Genomic DNA, 24,844 nt, shown 5'->3' with positions numbered 1-24,844 from the left:
CCCTCCCCCCCGGCTACCATTTGCGCAGGCGCAAATCTTACCTTGGCTTCTTCGTGGGTGGTCTTAGGCGGAAGACGCAGAGTATTCTGGGAACACCGGAGGCGGAAATCACTTTGTCTCACACTCCGGGTTCTGGTGGATGAGGTTTGCCTTTCTGCCTGTGATTTCAAGAGTTCGGAGCTCGGAAACCATTTGCCACCATGTATGACGCAGACGAGGGTAGGTGACCGCTCAGAAAACTCCGCGGAGACCCACCTGTGGAGGGAAACGTGGGGAGCTGGACGGATTGAGGGTTTGCGGCCTTCCTCCAAGCCGGTTACAAGTGTCCCCAGCCGTGCCCCCCACGTACCCCAGGCCGGGAACGAGGCCGGGATTGCAAGAGGTGGAGGGTGCAGGGAATGTAGCGTTAACGTCCCCGGCCAGGGTGACACTGGTTTTCTCCACGTCTTGCTCCTTGATGAATCATAACTACCTTCCAGTACTGAAATAAAGGGCTCTTTTAAAATATTTCCCTTAAGGCCAGAGTTAGTGGATTTATTGAATAGTATGATTTTTGAGCGTCACCCTGTGACAGGCATTGTGCTAGGCTCCGGAAATACACCGGGGACAAAGAACATTGTGTGTGTGTGTGTGTCTAATTTGGCATTCCTTCATGCTGTCATATGTCTAAATAAGTTTTAATATTCTTCCCAAAAAATGACATAGTTAACTGGGGCAATGTCTTTGTTTTTTCTTTCCATGTATGTAATTAGTCATGTCTAGTGTATTTTCATTGTGTATTTTTAAAGCTCTCTCTTCCATTCTCCACAGCTACTATTTCAAACTTTATTTTCTTCTCCCTTCCAATCCCGTGGCCACCCCTCACATTTCTTCTTATTCCCTCAGCTACTTCATGGAGAAAACAGAAAAACGAAAGCTTAAACTCTGCTGCTTAAACTTCTCTGTCTCATTTATATCTGAGTCAAGAAATTTATTAGCATCATTACATTCTCCTTTCTTAACTCCTATCTCAATGGAAAAGAAATTCAGAGAAGTTTTTTTAGCTTTATTTTTCCAGTAGGTAACATATTCTTGTATCTCACAAGCCAGAAAATGTAAAAGTGTCAGGTCTCCAGTGGCAACTCCCTCCACAGCAGCTCCACGTTCTTCGATTTTTTTCTTTTTTACTTACTAGATCACCGGTTTATTGTGAAAAGGGGTTCCTTGATTCTTATCACTCCATAGATCTGTGTGCATATTCAAACAAACAAATGAGATTCTGTTTCCCCCCTTTACAGATAAGAAAGATTTACACTTTTCTGTATTTTTATATTTTACTTTATACATACGTAGATTTTCATATCAATAGAGAGCACCCTTTTTTTTTTTTTCTTTTTCCCCACAGCTACCTAGTTTGTGTGGATACATACCATAACTTAAGTAGTGCCTTAGGTAGTGGTTCAAACAGTGCTGGAATAAATCATCTTGTATGTGTAATTTTGTCCAGTACAAGTATGTCTGTAGGATAATTTCTAGGTGTAGAATTGTTGAGTCAAATGATACACGCATTTAACATTTTGCTAGATGATGCCAAGTGACCATGGTGATTGCTTTAATTTTCCTTCTCATTAATGATGTATAATAATACTGTGAAAAAGTAGTTATAAGTTATTCCTTTTATCAAGTCTGTTTCAGCATTGAATTTACGTTCTATTTCTGTCTGTGTCCTTTGATATCTTTGTTAGATATGCCCTCATCAGTTTTCATATACTCCTTTTCAGCTGGCCTCTATGTGAAATATTAGACTTCTCTTGTCTGCAAGAAAATAAGTTAAATTCTTTTTTTTTATTTAAAAAAACATATCTTTATTAATTTCAGAGAGAGGAAAGGAGGGGGAGAGAGAGATAGAAACATCAATGATGAGAGAGTCATTGATTGAGCCCACAACCCGGGCATGTGCCCTGACCGGGAATCGAACCCCGATTGCCTGGATCCTAGGTCGATGCTCAACCGCTGAGCCACGCCCGGCTGGGCAAGTTAAATTCTTTATTGTTTCCTCCTTCTTCCTATATTTTGCCTTTGGCCTTCCATCACAGCAAGTTTCTAAAAAAAATAGGCTGTCCTTGTTTCTAATTCCCTCTCCTTTTGCCTAGTTTACTTTTACTTATTAAAAAATGAGGTCTCTGCCTAGCTCAGCTTTTGGGAAGTCTTCCCTAACCTCCTCAGGTCCTGGTTAGGACTGTCCATATCACTTTGTTCTTATTCCCAATTGATTTCATCTTATCTATATCTCCTTGGTAGGTGATAATCTCCTTGAGGATGAAGCCATCTTTTATTGTGTAAAAGGTGGTGTCTCCAATCCCTGGGACATAGTAAACACTCACATTCAATAAATATTTGAAGAATGGATGAATGAATAAATTAGTAACCTTCGTGGGTTCATTTTCTTTCACATGACTAACAGCAGTGTTCTCTAATAGTCTGCCTTCAGTCTTCCTTCTCTTTGTAAACTCTGTATTCTACCAACCCCATGTTAATGATTCTCAACTCTGTAATTTAGACCCCTTGTTTGAGTTCCATGTTTATGAATATTTAAAGGGATAAATGTTTTGTAAGTATACCTAAAGCTGACCTCATCATTTTTTTTCCTTTTCCCACCTTATTGCTTTTCCTATGTGGCTATGAAATTAACCTCTAATTAACCTCTAATAGCTAGAAATCTCTGAGCTATTTTAGATACCTTTTTCTTATTCCTCTCCCCATGAGTAGTGATCAGTAATTCCAGCCTATTCAAGAAGAATTTGTTAAATAATTTATTTTAGTTATGTATCCAATTTTGAATCCAGAGCTCAGAATATGAAAACAAAAATACAGCTTACTTTTTTTTTTTAATGTTTCTATTGATTTCAGAGAGAGGAAGGGAGAGGGAGAGAGATATAGAAACATCAGTGATGAGAGAGAATCATTGATCAGCTGCCTCCTGTTCACCCCCTACTGAGGATCCAGCCCACACCCTGGGCATGTGCCCTGACCGGGAATTGAACTGTGACCTCCTGGTTCATGAGTCGATGCACAACCACTGAGCCGCACTGGCTGGGCCACACTGTTCTTTAAGAAAATGAGACTAACATTAGGGGATCAGTGCACACTGATTTTTCAAGTGCTCTATTCAAATTATTATTGCTGCATAACTCCCAGAATTTGGCGGTTGAAAAATTAATTTCATATGTTCATGGGTTTAAGTGGTCAGGAATTTGGATAGAGCATAGTGGGAATGACTTGTCTGTTCCACGTCAGTAGTTCACCTTGAAGACTTAAAGGATGGGTGTTGACAGCTAGGGGCTGGATGATCTGGAGTGTTTACTCACATGTCTGGCACCTAGCTTAGAAGGACTCAAGGACTAGGATTGCTGACCAGAGCATCTATAAGTAGCCTCTCCATATGACTTGGGCTTCTTCACAGTATACAAGTTTAGAGTACTAGGACTTCTTAATGGCAATTCAGGGCTCCAGAATTAAGTGTTTCAAGAAACAAGGTGGAACAACATTACCTTTCTTGACCTAGCTTCTAAAGTTGCATAACATCATTTTAGCTACATTGTCTTAGTTTTGGGAGAGTAAAAAACCTGCCCACATTCAAAGGAAGGAAACATAGACCCCTGTATCTTTTTAAAAAATATATGTTTTTAGTGATTTTTAGAGAGGGAGGAGAGAAACATTGATCAGCTGCCCCCTGCACGCCCCCTATTGGGGATCAAGCCCGTAACTGGACATGTGCCCCGACCGGGAGTTGAACCACTGATCTCTTGGTTCCTGGGGTCCGCTGAGCCACACCAGACAGGCAGGCCGCTGTATCTTGGTGGCCATCTTTGGAAAATACAGTCTGTTAAACCTGTACATGTATGAAATGTTGCTGTAATGGACCACCTCACCTTAAGGTATTGCCCAAGTATTGGAACACTTTTCTGTCTCTACACTCTTACCTTAATTTCTGACTCCAGTCTCTGGGGAGCTTAATGACCAGAGGACTATGAGCTTGCTCCTAGTTACTTTCATAGTTAGCTATGAATGATAATTACATGGACATTCTGGAGAAGATGGAAAACTTACAGATTCACACACTTATGCTGAACTTTTGTAATGAGGCCTTTTTGTATATTGGGAGAATACCTATGTGATGTACAACTGTATATATATAGATGTATACCTATGTTCATTATTTCATTACAATTTAATTAATATAATTGACATTTTAGAAAAGAGGTAAAAGGATTGCTTTTTATTTAGCAGATACCATCTTTGGAGCAGATGTTAATTAGTAGCATTTTATTCCAAATGAGTACAATATTTTTGTTTCTTGCAGATATGCAATATGATGAGGATGATGATGAAATCACACCAGATTTGTGGCAAGAAGCATGCTGGATTGTAATCAGGTAACTTTTTAGACTAAACTGAATAAACTTTAAAAGGCACTGTAACTTATAAAGAGATTTCCTGCTTATTCTGTTCTTGAAAATTAGATGTTCTGTGTCATTGTGCTACATGAGAGCCAGTTTCTTATTTTACTGATTTATATGTATTTGACTTGAAGTATTTAGGACTTAAAGAAAGGTTACACAATGAATTCATGTATATACTTCACCTAAATGTTAGTTAACCTTATGTTTTCTGTCTTTTTTTGGTCTCCATATTTTTTTCTGAAACATTTGAGAATAAGTTGCAGACATAGGAACTTCCTTTTACATAAATCATCAAAATCAGGAAATTAATATTAATAATCTTATTTAATCTACAGACCTTACCCAAATTTTGCCAGTTTCGCACTAATGTTTACAGCAAAACAAAATTTTTTTTCTGATTCTGGATCTAACCTAGGATCACATAATACATTTGGTTTTAATGATTTATTCTTTTATCTCCTATAATCAAGAACAGTTCCTCAGTCTTCCTCTTTTTTTTTTTTTTTGACCTTGACATTTTTGAAGAATATAGGCCAGTTGCTTTTTAGAATGCCCTTAGTTTGGGATTTGTCTGATGTTTCCTTATAATTAGATTTAGATGATTACTTTTGGCAGCAGTGGTGCTCTGCTCTGGCTGCATTATATTAGGAGGCGCATGATTCCTGTTTGTTTAATTACTGGTGATATTACTTTGATTTCTCTTTTCTCAATTTTTTATTTATTTATTTTTAAAAAATAAATCTTTATTGATTTCATAAAGAGGAAAGGAGAGGGATAGAGAGAAACATCAATGATGAGAGAGTCATTGATCGGCTGCCTCCTCCACTCCCTCGACTGGGGGTTGAGCCACAACCCGGGCATGCGCCCTGACCAGGAACTGAACCCCGATCACCTGGATCCTGGGTCGATGCTCAACCGCTGAGCCACGCCTGGCCGGGCTCTCTTTATTTTAAATGGATAAAGTTACAATAGGTTGTAGTTCAACCCAAATTCCTCTAAGTGTAATTAAAATGTAATGAAACTTAGGACGAAGCCTTACATATAGGTAAGAAAACTAACTTTTAAGTAATAAAGTAACATCCTGCTATGTTAGGATGTAAAATGCTGCAATTCTGCTCTCATCAAACTGTTAGTTGCTTTGTTTAAGTAACATGATGATGTCTCTTTGATCCCCACCTGTTCCAGATGCACATCCTCTTGGGTGACACTTTCTCCCTTTTCAGTGAACACATGCTTCTGACATTCTGCTAGTTGTATTTGTAATATAACTGAACCTTTCTTCAACATTTTTTGTTAAAAATGTATTATGTTTTTGGGATGTCAATATATATTTTTCCTATTCAACATGGGCTATAAATAATTTGTATTGAGACATTTGGATTTTCTATGATGTTTGAATATTAAACACCTAGAGGCTTTTTACTAGGAAGCAAAAACCAGGTAGATGTTCTGTGGGATATGCTAGGGCCATTTTAACTGACTATAGGTGCTGCGGTTATTGTGAGATGTTTTGTTCTTTTACTTTTTAACAACAAGTGATTTCTCCCAAGCAATGTGAATGTGATAATACTTACTATCACTAGTGACTTCAGTAAGATGGCTTCTGGTAAAATAATCATAATGTTAGATATAAATATGAAGTATATAATTTAGGCATTTAAACACTTACATTCTAATGAAGCACTCTTCTAATGATTTGGGGGAAAGTAGCTATGGCTCAACTTCCTGGGGGAATAAAAATTGTCCATAGTTTTGTAAAGATTTTTTTATCATTAATTGTCCATAAAAACCATTGCTATTTCTATTACAGACAGTGCTTTCCATGTATTTCTTACATATTAATGCTGACTCAAATGGTTGTTAGACATTTCTTTGCTGTTAGCTTAGTCTCTACTGAAGGAAATTGTCCCAGCCATTTTTTGATTTGACTTTTGTTAATCCTCACCCAAGGATATTTTTCCCATTGCTTTTTAGAGAGAGTGGGAGGGAGGGAGGCAGCAATGCGAGATGCTCTAACCAGTGAGCCACACCAGCCAGGGCTACTGCAGCTATTCTTAATGCAGTACCTTATACAAGCATTGTGTGCTGTGTTGCCTACATAGGATCAAACTTCTGAGATTGCTGGTCATAGTTGACTGAATCAGGGTGGGACCTTGGCACAAAGCAAATAAATGTTGTGGGCATGCTGGTGATCTGTGAGGCAACCTGATAATGTTAAATGGGAGACTGGTGATTAGTTGGGCTATGCACATTGTCTCAGAAAATTGATGTGAGGATGGGGAAGTCAGTAGGTACTAGGGAGAGAGGAGCAGAAGTTAAGGAGGTATCACAGATACAAGATGTAGGGGTCACAAGGTGGAAGAGTTGAGATACTGGAGCTGTGCTAGTGGAGTAGTTCTTGTGACTGAGGGCTGATGAGAGAGTCCAGTCCTTAGGATTGCATTGGATCTCAGAGCTCTTCTGTCTCACTAAAGCCCAGCTAGGCAGCTGTTTTAGGCGGTGGTGAGGAGATTCCTCTTACACTTATATCTACTTGTTTATTTTTGTATATCTCTTTCCCCATCCTTCACATGAAAAGGTGTCTATTCCTTACAACCAGTAATGTCTGTTCTTTTAGATTCTCCACCCTTCTTTAGGGCTTCACTGTGTGATTTCTGTATCTATACTAGCTCTGATCTCTTACCCATGCTCCATTTTTTAAAATCTTCATTCATTTGCTGAGTATTTTCACTTGAATGACTTACTGTCATCTCACCTTTAACATATTCAAAATAGAACTAATAATTTTAGTCTAAAATTGAAATTCTTAATATAGCCCATACTTTAGTCATTGATATCTTTTCTGTTATTCAAATTAAAGTTCTTATTTGTATCTTTGTCTGCATTATTTTAGTTTTCTCTCCTGACATTTTTTTCAGGAAATGTTTCCAAGAGTTTGGATGAAATTTATCTATAAAGGACATTTGTAAATTAGTGCTCCCTTATAGTTCTTATGTTGTACTTTAATTATTTTACCCATAAGTATGTCTCAATTCCAGAAACTTAACAGGTTTTACAAAGAAAGTTTTCATAGTGTCACCCCTTTTTTTGATATTTCATAGTATCTTCTGTAGTGATGGGTATATAGTAGTTGGTATTAAATGACTGTTTATTGAATTTAATTATAATGAAAACAGGGAAATATACTAGAAAACATCACTGAGTTGTAACTAATTATGAACTCAAATGTTTTCCCAGTTCCTATTTTGACGAGAAAGGCTTGGTCAGACAACAGCTGGATTCTTTTGATGAGTTTATTCAGATGTCTGTTCAAAGAATTGTGGAAGATGCTCCACCTATAGACCTACAAGCTGAAGCTCAGCATGCTAGTGGAGAAGTTGAAGAACCGGTAAGATGGTTATTCTAATAAAGTAACATAAGTAAAAGAAGAATATTGATTTGAAATTTCAGTTCTCTCACCTGGCTTGAAGGTTAAAAGTCATTTGGTGTTTTTAGCAGAGTACTTAAGCGTCTTCAGTCAACACCTGATTTATTCTTATAAATGGAGAGATGCATTTTTGCAAGTACAGTTGACCCTTGAACAACACAGATTTGAACTGCGTGGGTCCACATATACATGGATATTTTTCATCTTGTACACAGACAGTGTAAACTTATGGTATTGCTAAATATAGTACAGTACTATAAATGTGTTTTCCTTAACATTTTCTTTTCTCTAGCTTACTTTATTGTAAGAATATTGTATATAATACATTTAACATGCAAAATGTGTTAATTGACTTTATGTTATTGGTAAGACTTCTGGTCAACAGTAGGCTATTAGTAAGTTTTGGGGGAGTCAAAAGTTACATGCAGATATTTTACTGCATGTGGTGGGGGTTGTTCTAAGTTAGGTGGGTAGGGGTTGGTATTCCAGACTCCAAGCTATTCAAGGGTCAGCTGTAATCCAAAACCCTAATCTTTATTCAGATAGTAGGTATTTGATAGTTGGGAAGAGGGAACTCAGAAATAAGATGAAGCAAGCCAGAAATAGTTATATTCCTTCAGAAAAACTCTCTTTTTTCTTTTCACAGTATAAGGAATCATAAAAGAAAAAAGTATTTGAAGGACTTTTTTCTCTTGATTATTTGTTGTATGATATATATTATTATAGCAGTATGAGAATAAGGGAAAATCACCCAAACATAATCAACTATTTTAATTTTTCTAAGTTCTTTATAGTTTTTGTTTACACATGTGCATATTTTTAAAATCATAGAAAAGGTATAATTTTATAATCTGGTTTTACATGAATGATTGTAAAGAGGTATGTAGTCTAAAATAACGACTGTAGTTTTTCAGTGGTAGAGAGGCAGCATGATAGGCCTCGAGAGACCGGGAAAACTGAGAAACAAAGTGAGACCGGGAGAGCCTCAGATACAGAGTTAGACAAGGGGAGAGGTTATTATTTCTAGCCAGTCCCTCTTTTCTGTAGTTAGCTTCTAGGGACTGATATATTATTCTCATTCTAGTTGGAGATGCTGTACAGACTTGCTGTTAAGAACAAAAATAATTAGCCCTTCTAGCAATGTGCTGGGAATTTAGGCATAAAATGCCTTTTTATACTTAATGGCATTTTTCCTTCATTGTCTTTGCAAAACGGGAGATAACAATACAACAACATATTCAGAGTGCTACAACCATAAGTACTATTTGAGGAAGAGATCTCTGAAGCTGGGGTATCAGAGCTTAGTGCAAAAGATGGGAGGAACGTAAGCTGACCATGAAGGGCAAGGCTGAACTTATCTTAGTGGAGAAAAGGTACTTAGGCATTTCAGCAAGAAAATGTTTGATGTCTTTGGTTTGGGTATGAAATGGGGACCACAACAGTCAGTGTATGACTTTTTGGTTTGATCTGTTTTTGATAGGCGTTTGTGGAACCAGATGGTTCCAGGCTTTGGATGTTTGGATATCGTGGGGAATTGTTGAAAAATTGTCAAAAGAATTTATATTTAGCATCATTTTAGAAAGATTACTTTGGAAATGGTTGGAAGCAGATAAAAATCTTGGAATAGCCTAGGTTTAAAATAATAATGTTCTATACTAGGGTGATGGTGGAAATAAGGAGTAGATGGATGGCTTCCCTTTGGTTCATTATCATCACAGGTTCTCTTTGCCCTTTACCTACTGCATTTTGGGAAACCTGAGTGTCAATAATTTACCTTCAGTAGTCTGTGTAGTTCCATCTTCTTTGAGATTTGATTTAGAGAAATTCACTATCCATTTATTTCTGGAAAGTTATCATGGATCTTGTTTTATTGGGCAGCAAATAGATACTAAATTGAAAACCTTTTTTTTCTGCTATGGGCTGAGCTATATTCAGTTAGGAGTGGTAGTTCTGTTCCTTCATATAGAATAATTAGAATTTTTGTATGTTTAAGAATTAGGTGCATTTCCCCCCCTGATGTTCTGTTGATTAGAGTACAGTTCTAATTGTATGAATTTACCTTTTCTTTGTATTCTGGTAACTCTCTACTTCTGACCCTAACTAAGGAGAGGGCACATGAAACTACATAGATCTTTAATACAAATACATTTTAGCTGTTTGATATAAACTTAGAGCACATGATATGTGCATAGTCTTTATTTACGTGTGATATATTAAGTCTCTGTTTTCTGCCTTAAGAAAGCAATTAAGTATAAAATGTGACATCTGTGGAATTTGGATGTTGACTTTGGAGAGTCCCTGTGTTAGTAAAGTGGATTAATTTCTCCAGTTTCTAGAGCTTTTTCTATTCAAAATGTTAATGTCAATTGGAATGGAATCATTAAAACTTTTATGGAAAAAATTATTTACCCTGTGTTTTTTTGGTTTTATTTCAGCCAAGATATTTGCTGAAGTTTGAACAGATTTATCTCTCCAAGCCTACCCACTGGGAAAGAGATGGTGCTCCTTCACCAATGATGCCAAATGAGGCCAGATTACGAAATCTCACGTAAGTGATTTTTTTCTAGCAGCTGGTGGTGAAATACAATTCAGAAAACGTAATTTTAACTAGTTGAGAGTTTTAGCAAATACCTACTGTTACTTAATTGTGCTCTACTTTTGTTTTCAAAGGTATTCTGCTCCACTTTATGTTGATATAACAAAAACAGTCATTAAAGAAGGTGAAGAACAACTTCAGACTCAGCATCAGAAAACTTTTATAGGAAAAATTCCAATTATGTTGCGTTCAACTTACTGCCTATTGAACGGCTTAACAGATCGTGATCTTTGTGAGTTAAATGAATGCCCCTTGGATCCTGGTGGCTATTTCATTATTAATGGATCAGAAAAGGTATAGTGGCATTAATTTTTTAAAAATTGATTTTAGAGAGAGGGAGAGAGATGCAGTGAGGGAGGGAAGGAAGAAGGGTGGGAGAGAGAAACATTGATTTGTTGTTGCACTTATTTATGCATTCACTGGTTGATTCTTGTATGTGCCCTGACCAAGGATTGAACCCGCAACCTTGGCATATTGGGATGATGCTTCAACCAACTGAGCTACCTGGCCAGGGCTAGTAGCATTATTTTAAAGTAATTTATAAAATGATTAAGATTTAAATTATGCAAATTGAAATTAAAAAGTAAGTTTTTATATAGAATGCCTAGAAGTGGAAGTTGAAATATTTAGGGGGTACAGTTGAATTGATATAAATCAGAATTTTATTTAGCTGTATTATATAATATGCACTTGAAATACAGTCTGTTGTTTGAGCTTAAATGTTTCTATGAAGCATTTATGCAGAATGGAATTTATAAGTTCAAGAATTGATGTTTCAGTGAGCCTATATGATCACATTCAATTAAGATACAAATTTCACTCTTTTAAGGACCTTGTGGGTTTTAGGGTTGTAACTTTTTTTATTGTCCATATAGGTTCTGATTGCTCAAGAGAAAATGGCAACAAACACAGTGTATGTGTTTGCCAAAAAGGATTCTAAATATGCCTACACAGGAGAGTGCAGATCATGTCTAGAGAATTCTTCCCGACCCACCAGTACTATTTGGGTTAGCATGCTGGCAAGAGGAGGACAGGTATGGCATGGGATATGATGCTGTTTGGGCTTATTCCTTTTTGTTATTTACCAGACTGCATTCTTGGTCAGAAAGCTTTTCTTGAATATATTATCAGTGTTATATGCTAGGCATTGTATTATTTATTGCTGTGTAACAGATTACTCCAATAGCAACATATATCATTTCACAGTGTCTTTAAGTTCAGACTCTGGGTGTGGCTTAGCTGGGTCCTCTAGCTGAACATCTCTCACAAGGCTGCAATCAACATATTTGCCTGGACTGCTGTCATCTTGAGGCTCATTCGTGTGGTTGTTGGTAGGATTCAGTTCACTGCGGGCTCTTGAACTGAGTCTCAGTTCCTTGCTGGCTTTTGGTTGGAAGCCTCAGTTCCTTTGCCACATGGGTTCCCTCTATACAGCAGCTGACAACATGGCAATTTGCTTCATCAGAGGGAGTAATGGAGAAGAGCCATAGAGTGTACAAGCAAGGTGGAAATCACAGTCTTTTATAACTTAATCTTGGAAGCAACAACCTATCATTTTTGCCATACTCTTTCTGTTAGATGCAAGTCAGTGCCCTCAGCCCCCTACTCAATATGAGGGAATTACACAGGCAATAATAGTAGTAGGCAAGGATCGTCAGGCACTGTCTTAGAAGCTGCCTACTATAGGCATGTTACTTAAAATAATGTAGTCTAATAAGAGCTAGCATTTCTTGAATATTTGCTGTGTATCAGTTATGTTATTCAGATTGCTTGATTTAATCTTTACAACTATCTTGGAAAGTAGTTGTAATTACCTCTTTTAATTTCATGTATTTTTTTATTAAAATTTTTTTTGAATAAGTCATACATGCATATTAAAATAGTTCAAAAGTACAAGAGAGGGTATACTATAAAAAGTAGTCTTTGACTCCCAGATCTCTTCTGCCTCTACCAGAGGCAACTGCTTTTGATAATTTCTTGTAAATCAGTCCAGAAAGTCTTAATGCAAAAAATACAAGTGGGAGCATACCACATACAGTTTGTTGGTATCCTTTAAAAACATGTTTTGATCAGCACTTAATTATTCTTTTTGAGCTGTGATATTCCATATACAGATGGAGCATGATTTAACTATTTCTCTTATGGTGGATATTTAGGTTCCCAGTCTTCTGCTCTTACAAATAGTTCTGCAGAGTCTAATTTCACTTTTTATAAGTCTTATAAAGATAAAAAAGATTAGAGAGTTTTGACTGCCTGAAGTTAAATAAACTAGGTATTAATTAAAAAGATTTTTACTTGTAAATGGGGGTGGAATGGGGCCCAAGTAGAGGTGTTTGGAAAAGATCTCCAGGTGGTCGTGATGTGCATTTATTTTTGAGAAACATTGGCCTGGGTTATGGAGGGCAAAGATGAACACAACATATTAGAGAGATTATCATGTCAGTTATGGGCAAATTGAGTTAGAGGCAGAGAAAGGAAAATCATCTGGATTTAGTGACGGGTTTGATATGAGGATGGATCACTTAAAATTCTGTGGTTTCTATCCTGAGGTTCTGGATAAAATAACTTTTTCAATAATTGACTTTTAGAGAGAACCTATTGAGTTCATTTTTAGACAAACCATTTTGGTGGGTGGGTGTGGGATGTAGGCATTTTTTAATATTTTTTTATTCTAAAACAGATCTATCATTAAACAAAGGACTAAATGGAATAACTGATAGAAACAAACAATGATAGTTGGCTATATGAGGGCTGAGGGCACAGGAAAAAGATCAAGATGAAGGTTTGGGTGTCACTTATGAAATGCTGTTACTGACTACTGAGGAGACGGGATACGGTTTCTAAGGAAGGAGGCCTGAAGGAGGAGGAAGGCAGTAGAGACTCTTATTAGAGGGCCATGATAGCATAGGGTTTTGAAGATAAGAGGTGGAATTTTTTTTTAAAGCATTTACATGACATTTTGAGCTATTTTTTTTTCAATCCTCACCCAAGGATATATACTTTTTCCATTGCTTTTTCAGAGAGAGTGGAAGGGGGAGAGAGAGAGAGAAAGAAACATTGATGTGATAGAGAAACATCGATTGGCTTCCTCCCTTGCTTGCCTGACCAGGGCTGGGGAGCGAACCTGCAACCGATATACGTGCCCTTGGCTGGAATTGAACCTGGGACCCTTCCGTCCGCGGGCTGACACTCTGACCACTGAGCCACACTGGCTAGGGCAAGAAGGTGGAATTTGATGTAGAAGGAAAGAAATATGATTTAAAATTGAGAAGCCATATGTTTGTATGCCAGTGTAGGCTAGTAACTTGCTTTGTTACTGTATATGTGTACAAAGAGAAATGGAAAAAACGAAGCTTGTGGAAGAGGCTGTTTGTTCAAACAAGGAGGTGCCACACAGAGCAGTTATGAGCTAATACTTATTTTTTGCTCTGTGCTTAGCTGTTTTTCAGCATTCGTCTGTCCGTATTCTCTCGTTTTGACCCCTTATCTATTTCTTTCAGAGTTCTTTTTTTGTTTTTTGGGGTTTTTTTGGTTGATGGAGAAGTTGAGGGGTCAGTGTTCATATTCTTTTGCAGCCGACAGTCATTTTCAAATACAATATTGGGTAATGCTGAGAGGATTTTGGCAGGCAGATAGTAGAGAATAGAAGTTTCCTCAGGTCTAACTGACCAGCCTATCCATAAAATTAATAAATCTGTTCCACTGGTTTTGAAAAGCAGCCATTCTGTAGAGTATGAGAGGCATGCTTCTTTTGAAATACGTATAACGATGAACATGTATATAAAATGGTTCTCATGATGTTTTCGTATGGCTGTGATTTCTGTGTACTCATATTCTAATGATATTTTATTTTCCTAGGGTGCAAAAAAGAGTGCTATTGGTCAGCGCATTGTGGCAACCCTACCTTATATCAAGCAAGAAGTTCCCATCATCATTGTGTTCAGAGCATTAGGTTTTGTGTCTGACAGAGATATTTTAGAGCATATTATTTATGATTTTGAAGATCCAGAGATGATGGAAATGGTAATGAGTAAGCAAAATATATTCATAGTGTTTTATAAGAGGTTTAAAGTTACAGACTGTTGGTAATTTTAAAACAAGTAGAAAGCCCCTCTGAAGAGCAATTTACTGGTCAAAAATCATATGCACATTTTTACTTTTTATTTTGAAGTAATTTCAAACTCATAGAAAGTTGCAAAGAACTTCTGTATACTCTTCACCCAGATTCACCAGTTGTTACTTTTGGCACGTTTGCTTTAGCGTTCTCTTTATATACACATTTTTTTCTGGAACATATGAGGGTGTTTCGGGGATCATGCCCCTTTACTCCTAAATACTTCAGTGTATATTTCCTAAGAACCAGAGTATTCACTTACATAATCACAGTACAGTTATCAAAATCAGAACATTTAACTTGGGTACAATTCTAGTAATCCACAGACTAACTTATTCAGGTTTTTGCCAGTTGTCTTGATAATGTTCTTAATGGCATTTTTTTTTCTGGTTCAAAATCCAGTCCAGGATCATGTACTGCATGTTGTTTTTATGTTTCTTTTCCTGTTTTTTTTCCCCTCAGTGTTTCATAACATTGAAATTTTTGGAGAGGATAGGCCATTTATTTTGTAGAATTTCTCTCAATTTGGTTTTGTTTTTTGATATTTACTCATGATTCGATTCAATTTATGCATTTTTTGGCAGGAAAAATACAGAAATAACATTGTGCGCTTCCCAGGACATTGCATCAGAAGTCACATGATGTCATTTTGTCCCATTATTTGTAATGTTAACTGTACAGTGTGGTGTCTGTTAGGCTCCTCTACTGTAAAGTTACAATTTTTGTGGGAAGGTTCTTTGAATCTAGATAAATATTCATATCCTTATCAATCTTTTCTATTAATGATCCTTGTCTCAATAAATAGTAGTTGATAGTCTTAAAATTGTCCTGAATTGTCCAGAAATTTTAAGACTACATAGAAATAAGGTAGAATACAGGCTAAGTGTTGGTCACAAAATTAGAAAGTGGAGGAGGAATACATTTTAGTTATTAGAGTATTTATTTACACAGTTACGCAAGAAAAATAGGTTCTGGTTAGATTTTACTTTAAGCTTTCACCAGTAGTCGAATGCTTTTTTTTGTTTTTAATAAGTATTTAGAAGAAAAGACAGTACATGTTATCTTTTATTCAGAAGGCATCCAAATGATTGGAACTGGATTCAGACAGTATTCAAACTGGAGTTTTCTTAGTAAAGTCAAATACCTGACTTGCGTTACGTATATGGTCTTTTTTAAACATACTGTTCCTATAGCTCTTATGGGGCTTAAGTCAAATTTTACAAGTCTGTGAGTCAAGCATTCACTGTGCAAAAGTGCTTTAATTTCTTCTTCTGAAAATACATTATTATTTTCATTCCTTTCTCCAAATCTGTATTAATCTTAACAAAACAGTTTAATAACAACATTTTCCTTGAAAAAGATCGCTTTCGTTTACCATACTTGGCCTCACTTTGCTGGTTTACCTGACCTTTTTCTGATCTTTGGCTCTGATTGGAATTTGGATATTTAAACTTGTGAATCAGGGATAGACAGAGGGGTCAAAGGCGTGTCAGTATGTGTGATAGGATTTAAACTGTATTTACAGGGGCCAAAGTTACTAAATGTTGTCCTTCATTTCTCATGCTCATTGGGTAAAATTGGAACTTTAGAATGTTAGAACTGGAGTGGAATTTAGAGATTATTTTATCTAGCTCTTTGTAGACACGGAAACTGATTACATGGCTGCTCAGATACCAATAGATAGTGGCAGGTATGTAATGCAGGTCTCCATCACAGTGTGCCTTTAAAATAGTCTCCTTTAAAAAATACTGAGTGGTTTTGTTTATAGGATGAAAACTTCTTAAACCAAGGTTTAAAACAATCTGGCGCATTTACTCATTTGTTAGTAAATTTTGATTTGACTGTAAATTGATTTTAGATGTTTGGAAGGAACTTTGTTTTGCCATATTTATTAAAATGTAAAAAAACAAAAACTTTTTATAGTGGAATTATTTGTATTTTTATGGACAGTGCTGATCATTGGATTTTGTTTAGAAACCTCTCTAGATCTCTAAAGTATCTTCAAATTCTAAGATTTTTTTGAGTCCTTGATTTTCTAAAAATACTTGCATAATAGATTAGGTTTATCAGGATAGTTAATATGTTATAAATTAACAGTTGACTCATTTTTAAGGTGAAAATATGAATTTTAAAATAACTTGTATTTGTCTGATAGGTTAAACCTTCTCTCGATGAAGCTTTTGTCATCCAAGAACAGAATGTTGCACTAAATTTCATTGGCTCAAGAGGGGCAAAGCCTGGTGTCACTAAAGAGAAAAGAATTAAATATGCAAAAGAAGTCTTACAAAAAGAAATGCTCCCTCATGTTGGTGTCAGTGATTTTTGTGAGACCAAAAAAGCTTATTTCTTGGGGTATGCTAAATTTCATTGTTTTAAGTTCTTTGCACAATATGTATTTGAGATTAAGCTTTACTTAAAGCTCAAAATTCCAAACATATTTTTAATACATAAATTTTTAAAAAGTCAAAATGTGTCTCCCCTCCCCCCCCCCTTTTTTTTAAAGGTACATGGTTCATAGGTTACTTCTAGCAGCTTTGGGTAGAAGAGAATTAGATGACAGAGATCACTATGGAAACAAAAGATTGGATCTTGCTGGACCACTACTTGCATTCTTATTTAGAGGGTAAGGAATTATAAAATAACATCATTAAAAGTAGAGAGATTTCACTTTAGATTGGTCATCGTACATGGAGGTGCTAAACTGTCTTGGCATCCATGTTGGTGCATATGAAATTAACTACATTCTCTTTGCCACTTGCCCAGATTTAGTTCTGCTTCATGTCTAAGAATTTCAAGATTGTGAGGACAGTTCATTATAGTCCTTGCTTACATTTTGTTTGTTCCCCTGGTAGCTTTGCAAAGCATTTGGAAAACCAGAATTACTGCCTTGATTTTCTAAGAGTTGGTATTGGAATTTTTACTACTCTTGCTTTTGCATTTATAAAAACACAAAAGCTGCAGGGAACTGTAGCAAAATATTAGCCTTGGTTGTCTCATAATATTGGGATTGTATGTGATTTTTATTTTATTTTAAATATGTTTTTATATTTTCCATACTTTCTATAATTAATATACATTTATAATGAGAAAAAAAGTTATTTTAAAAAATAAAACAGACAATTTAATAAAAATACGATAATATTAGCAGTGTTTTGTACATGTTTTATTATTTAGTGTGTTGTAGATTAGTGTTTTTTCAGTTGTTTTTTGTTGTTACTCCACTAAAGAACCTCTTGACATTTCCCCCCCATAATTGCTCTCCCCATATATGTTTATGTACTGTATGCACATCTGTGCTTTATACTTAAAAAGATTAATAACACCTCTCTTTCTCTATTCCAACCACTTTTTGTGGGCAGTATTTTCCCTTTGAGAATGTGTGCTGTAGACCTTTACTTGTTTAAAACAGTGTCATTTTATTTGGCAGCATGTTTAAGAATTTGCTTAAAGAAGTGCGGATCTATGCACAAAAGTTTATTGATCGAGGAAAGGATTTTAACTTGGAGTTGGCAATTAAAACAAGGATTATATCTGATGGCCTAAAATATTCTTTAGCTACTGGAAACTGGGGTGACCAAAAGAAAGCTCATCAAGCCAGAGCTGGAGTATCTCAGGTAAGGATGTCAACTATGACTACAGGCTTGATTGGAAAATGTTACGGGACTAATAGATTCTTTCATTCATTGAATGTAAATTATTTTGTGTGGCCCCCCCCCCCCCCCCGGTCAGCTGGAAGAGCACTGGAAACTCTTGAATTATGAAAATGATATTTTTCTTATATTAGCTACTACTATTATTAAGAGAGACTTAAGGTTTTGGCATGCATCAAGATAGTTAAATTAGAGTAGCTGCTTGGGAGGTGAGATAGTCCATGTTAGTGAAATTTTTATGTCTTAAAAGCTTCATATTAGAAGTTGAGAAAATATAGTACTTCTAACACTGATTTCTTTGTTCGCTGGTTGTATGTACAATGACTACAACAGCTACTCTCAGATGGAATATGGGGAAATGTCTCACTAGGCATTTTAATTTTTTTCTATTTTTCATAGAAGATTAAAAATCTGTAATGTTTATGCCTAACTTTATGGATTTTATTTTATTTTTTTTGGGTCTTGGCCTCTTTGCTTTTTTTTAAACGAGCCTGTACCAGTATCACCTAATTAATTTGGCATTCAGATACCAACTTCAAAAGCTTGATTCTTAGAAACCCAGAGGCTCTGAGAAATTATGGGAGGCGTTTTGATAGCAAAGTTAAATTTCTATTTCCTTTTAATTTAGTAAGGATTTATTGAGTATACTTCATGTTTATGATGCTGGATTCACAAACAGGAATGAGAGCTTGCCATCTATCAGAGGAAACAGATTCGTCCTTATACAGCTCACTAGGCTGTGAGCTGCATTATGATAAATGCCACATTGCCAGTTCAGTTCAGTGAATGGTTATTGGGACTTTTGATGAGCCAGGCACTGTGCCACACACTGTGGAGTTGCAAAGATGAATAAAACATGATCCCTGATCTGCAGTAATTTACCATCTGTACTCAGAGATAGATGTAAACAGATAGTTACAACACGGTACAGTATTATAATGAGATGTGCACAACTGCTCTGTGGGAGTGCTGGAGAAAAACATTTAACAGCCTAAGAGGGTGAAAAGTCTTGCTTTAGCAGGTAACACCTGAGCTGAATCTTGAAGGGTAATTGGGAAATAGTTCAAACCTGGGAGAAGCAGAGAACCAGTGGCTCACAGGAAAATTGGAGAAAATTTTTTGGTATCCTGAACAAAGGGATGGAGAGATGAAAGAGTGTGTATGTAGGAGGAACTAGAGCAGTGCAGGATTTTCAGATAGAAGTGGGGGAGTTAGGAAGATGGGATTGGAGAGGGGAGCTGCGAATAGCTCATTGCGGGGAGTGACATGTTCATTTTTGTTTTTTTAGTTAGATTCACAGTAATTGGCAGTGTGGAGAAAAGATTTGAGAAGGGTAAAGTTGGTGGGAGGAAGATTGTTGCAACAAACTGAGTGAGCAGTAACTAGGGCCTGGACTAGAGCAGTCTTGTAGAGATGGAGAGTGGAGTCAAATGTGAGAAATATTTAGGAAGAATGTTTTGTAAGACTTGGTGATTGTTTAGTTGAGTGATGGAAAACTCCATAGAGTAAAGAAAGAGAACAGTTCTTCCTGGAGGTGGGTCAGATGGCTTTTATAGAGGTGGTAACATTTCAACAGGCAGAGCAGAATGGGGTGGTGTCTTCCATTCTGTGGCAGTAGCATGGTCAAAGGTGTGGAGATGAGAGGCAGTGTTGATGGAGTTCAAGAGTTTGGGAAACTGGTAGGGGAAGGTGATTTGGAACTTCATTGAAGAGAACTTTAATGTCATGCTCCTCTGTAGTTGGTGGGGAGCTGTTTTAAATTTTTGTAAATGGGCAAGAGATGTGAACATACCTCTTTTAATCTGGTAACTGGGGAGGGTAGACTGGAGGGGACATTGCAGGGACTTATGAGGTATTGGCAGTAGTGTAGGTAAGAGGTAAGGGGCTGGTGTATTGCTGTGACGTTGGGAACGGAGGGGTTGGACTGTTGAGAAAATTTGAAAGTGGAGTTGACAGGATATTTGATGTATGATAAGAGGAAGTCAGAGGCAAAATGATTTTGAGATTTCTGGATTAGAAGATTAAGGGAAAGGTGATGTCATTAACCATAAGGGGAGACTTAGGAAGAGGAAGGAAGTTTGGTGGTTGTAGGGCTGGAGAAGATGGTGATTTGTTATTAGGTATATTGAGCTTATATTGCTTACTCTGTATGCCTCTAAATGTTACCTTACTTAAAAGTAACTCTGTTACCCTGCTTAATATCCTATAAGTGTTGAATCTCCTTTTTGGATTCAGAGGCCTCAGTGTGAAAAAAGTACTGGGATGGATTAGTGATGTCTGCTATGGTCAAAGGAATGTGATTGGGTAGCATTTAACACTTACTGAGTGCCCGATGCGTGCCAAGTACTGTTCTAGGTACTGGGATATGACAGAGAATAAAACAAAAATCCTTACCCTTGTGGAATTCATGACCTACTGGTTGGACATGGACCATAAAGAAAACATCTGTGTGGTGTGGTGGTATGTTAGAACTGTACATTACGTATTTACCACTCCTGTTTAAAGGGTAGTTAAGTTATAGAAGTTATGGGAGTGAACAAGATCATCCAGGGAAAGATGGAGAAAGGAGGGATGGGGTCAGTTTGATGCTCAGTGGGTTATATATAAAAATATGACTTTGCCTCATTCTAGTATTTGCCAAAAATGTGATAGTTTTACAGAAATGCCCAAACTTTACAGATTTGCCATTGTGTTGTAGGTATTAAACCGCCTGACTTTTGCATCTACTCTTTCTCACTTGCGTCGTTTAAATTCTCCAATTGGTAGAGATGGCAAGTTGGCAAAACCAAGACAGTTGCATAATACGCTGTGGGGAATGGTGTGCCCTGCTGAGACCCCAGAGGTAATGCATTAAAATTTATGTTTAGAACAAAAAGTCTGCCAGTAATTATGTAGGATATAATTACTTTCAAAGTGAGTTTTTATTTAATCATGTAATGTGGTTTAGAACTAAGATAATTTTTTTCTTAGAAAGTAAGAGTAAATCCTGAAATCAAATTGAAGGAAAAGTATTTATGGAAAAGACTTTTGATAGGTATGTTATATTAGTGTGACTAATACTTTGTTTATTATTCCAAGGGCCATGCTGTAGGACTTGTGAAGAATTTAGCACTGATGGCTTATATTTCAGTTGGATCTCAACCTTCTCCAATTCTGGAATTTTTAGAAGAATGGAGTATGGAAAATTTAGAAGAAATTTCTCCTGCAGCTATTGCTGAGTGTGTATAGATACAGTTTTTTAAAAAGCTATGTTAATCTTTGGTTATAGCTTAGTATACAATTACTAAGTGCAAAATGCTTTTGCTTTTGTATTTTAGTGCAACCAAGATTTTTGTTAATGGCTGCTGGGTTGGAATACATAAAGACCCTGAACAACTTATGAACACTCTAAGGAAATTGCGGCGTCAGATGGACATCATTGTGTCTGAAGTAAGAATCTTTAATTAGCTAAGAGGGCATGATCTGTGGGGATTTCTAAACAAGGCATAACACTAGAAAAAATTATCTTTGTATTGGCACCTCTCTTTAACTGGTTGCCTTTGAATTATAAAGCACATTGTTGAAAGTGTAGGTGATGTTTTGAGCTACATTCAGTTACTGTAAGGTATTGCTTGCTCTAATGCTTTAGATATATGCTTCTAAAAATTTGACATGTAATTTAAGTAATCAAGTTATGTTTTAGAACTCAAATTACATTTTAAGGTAAAAGGAATTTTTTTGAGGATCTTTTTGTAAGGCTGACAACAATGCTTTTAAAAAGGAAATCGCCCTAGCCAGTTTCGCTCAGTGGTTAGAGCATCGGCCCACAGATTGAAGGGTCACCAGTTCGATTCCAGTCAAGGGAACGTACCTCGGCTGCAGGCTAGATCCCTGGCCCTGGTCAGCAGCCATTTGATGTGTCTCTCTCACACTGATGTTTTTCTCTGTGTCTCTCCCCTTCCACTCTCTAAGAAATCAATGGAAAAAATATCCTTGGTTGAGGATCAACAACAACAAAGTTAAAAACAAATTTAAAAAGGGAAAATCATCCCTGATTCTTTGTCTGAATCCAGAGAGTCATTCATGAAGAGTGATACGCCTCTAGTAGAGTCTCTTACATTTAGGTGGATATTGAAATGCTTTGGGTTTTTAAAAAAAATCATTAAAATAGAGCATGTGCTTAATTGCTCTTCAAAATGGAACTCTTGCTTTTAGTGCGCTGTATTCAGGGATATGGCTCAAGCTTTTGACTCTCCCAGATCTAGCCTTGGGCCCTGTCTGGGTAAAAGTGCGTTTGGAGGGAAACCGTCATACGCTTAAGCTAATAGCTGGCCTCCTCTCCACCTGGCAAAGCCGAGAAGAGTCTCGTTGCTCCAGGCCTTCCTCTAGCAGGCAGGCACCTAGGTTTTGATCCAGGAGTTTCCACAGCTTGAAGGCAGGAAGGCAGGAAGAACATGTTTCATTTGAGGGCAGGTAGGGCTAAAAGAAAGCCTAAGAACCAAAATTGGCTGTATTTATTATGATTGAGAACTTTGTTAATGCCATGTTTTCCTGCTAAGAGCCTTCTTCAGCTTTTCTGTATTCTCTGAGGTAAAATTAAATTCTTCCTGCTATTTTAGGCCTTTTAACCTTTCCATGGGCCCATTCCCTCAACCTGGAATATTTCTCTTCCCTGTCCCTCAATGCTTCCTCAAAAACAGTCAATAGGGAGAACGGTGTGTTTATTACTTTTTTCAGGTAAATCTCACTTATTCTGCAAAGGGTATATTAACACTCATCTCCTTCAGGATACCTTACCTGACCTTCCAGTTTGATTTAGGTCAGAGGTTAGCAGACATTTTCTATAAAGGGCCAGATATTAAATATTTCAGGCTTTGTTTACCATACACTGTCTGTTGCAATTCAACCCTCCTGTTGTAGTGGAAAGCAGCTACAGATAATATGTGAACCAATAAAACTTTATTTACAAAAACAGATGGCAGGTGAGGGCAGATTTGTAGGCTGTTTACCAACCCTCATATTTAGATGTCTGACTCACTCCTCAGAGACAGGGAACATGTCTTACTGTTCTTACTGTGACTTTGTGTTTTCCTCCCTGAGTATGGTGCCTGACATATAGTAGACCTTGAATGTTTGTTGAACATTATAAATGGACCTGTGTCCTTGGACTAGGTACTCTAATCTCCTATTGAAGAGTAATGTTTGGAGCCTTTAAGTGGGAAAATTGTGTGTATATTTCACAAGTAGTCTAGTATTTTATCTTTTCCTTCATATTTTCTGAGAACCAGAAGTTCTCGTTTTACCCATTTCTAACTTGAGTCATCTATTGGGCTTGCTTGGCTTTCCTGTCAATAGTCCTCTAAACCTACTAAAGAACACCTGTTTCCCTTGGAACATAAGATACTGTTGGCCTTTGAGAGGACATAGCTCAATTTATGTCGAGTTGTATTCTCTTAGGAATTCTCTTAGGATTCAAGGCAGTGCATTTGAAAGCATTGTCTTTTCTGGGACTTGACAATGCCACGCATGATGTTTTTCCTCACAGACAGTGTTTCTCCTTGGATTGTTTTCTAAGGACAGGAAGTGGGCTAAGAACTTGGAACATTTTCTTTTAATTCGCTTTGCCTCTTTAGTTTTGGGGAACTTGATGTTTTTGATAAAGCTTTTGTGACTTACTATTGTTTTTAATCTGAGTATTCCAGATCTTTTCCTTTCTTAAATAGACCTAGTCTTTCCTTTAGTAAAAGTATCCAGATGTGATTTCACATTTTGAAAGTACTTTTGTGGAGAAATAACAATCTGTTTTTCCATTTCCCAACTCATTGGCAGTTCATTTTGTAGTTGACTTCCAAGGTTATGTATTAGATCTAGACAGTTCACTTGAAATTCTTATTTGTTTCCTTTTTGATTTATTTTTTATATATATGTACTTCAAATTCTGCAGTGCTTTTAATAATTATTATGTTCTTTATTGTAAATTTTTGATATTTTTTAGGAATGTATTTTTTAGCACTATCCAGTAGAAATATAATGTGAGCTACATATTCAATTGAAATTTTCTAGTTGCCACATTATAAAAGTAAAAACCAAATGAAAATAATTTTAATAATATGTTTTATTTGACGTGATACATCTAAAATATTATAATTTCAACATACAATCAAAGTGAATATTATTAATGAAAAATTTTACATTTATTTTTCTGGTACTTTGAAATCCAGTGTGTACTTTATACTTACAGCATATCTCAGTTTACACTGGCCACATTTCAGGTGCTCAGTAGTGATATGCGGCTAGTGACTACTGTATTGGACTGTAAGCCATTTGTCTATGATAGGTGAATGGGAAAAGTCAGTCTTATTACTGGGAAAGTATTATCAAGGCAAAGTGATATAGGGTTGGTTATTGAAGGGTACAGAGTGGAATATATGTGATTATCAAAGAGGCAAAGTAAGAAATTGTCATTTACTAGTGTTTATGATACCAGAAGTATTTTTTTATTTTATTTTATCTTGCATGACATTATTACCAGATGTTGTTTTTGAGCTCTATAATTAATTACCAAGGTTGGATATTTATCCTTTATAAAATTTTAAATTATACCTAGGTTTTTAGTATATTAAAGTGATAAACAGT

General features: G+C 36.5%; 1 protein-coding gene across 1 annotated transcript in view; it reads left to right on the top strand.

Annotated features, from left to right (window-relative positions):
* Window positions 1-110: 110 nt before the first annotated feature.
* Window positions 111-24,844, top strand: part of POLR2B (RNA polymerase II subunit B) — a 40,350-nt gene continuing 15,616 nt past the window's right edge. The window contains exons 1-13 of the mRNA XM_016207558.2: window positions 111-219; window positions 4,343-4,415; window positions 7,680-7,830; window positions 10,305-10,417; window positions 10,540-10,759; window positions 11,341-11,499; window positions 14,324-14,488; window positions 16,735-16,931; window positions 17,083-17,202; window positions 18,007-18,193; window positions 20,928-21,071; window positions 21,308-21,447; window positions 21,547-21,658. Coding sequence (XP_016063044.1) covers window positions 201-219; window positions 4,343-4,415; window positions 7,680-7,830; window positions 10,305-10,417; window positions 10,540-10,759; window positions 11,341-11,499; window positions 14,324-14,488; window positions 16,735-16,931; window positions 17,083-17,202; window positions 18,007-18,193; window positions 20,928-21,071; window positions 21,308-21,447; window positions 21,547-21,658 — 1,800 coding nt within the window. The 5' untranslated portion in view covers window positions 111-200. The remainder of the gene's footprint in view (window positions 220-4,342; window positions 4,416-7,679; window positions 7,831-10,304; window positions 10,418-10,539; window positions 10,760-11,340; window positions 11,500-14,323; window positions 14,489-16,734; window positions 16,932-17,082; window positions 17,203-18,006; window positions 18,194-20,927; window positions 21,072-21,307; window positions 21,448-21,546; window positions 21,659-24,844) is intronic.

The sequence above is a fragment of the Miniopterus natalensis genome, chromosome 1 (assembly GCF_054644295.1).
Source record: "Miniopterus natalensis isolate mMinNat1 chromosome 1, mMinNat1.hap1, whole genome shotgun sequence".
Lineage (NCBI taxonomy): Eukaryota > Metazoa > Chordata > Mammalia > Chiroptera > Miniopteridae > Miniopterus > Miniopterus natalensis.
This window is presented reverse-complemented; position numbering and strand designations above follow the sequence as displayed.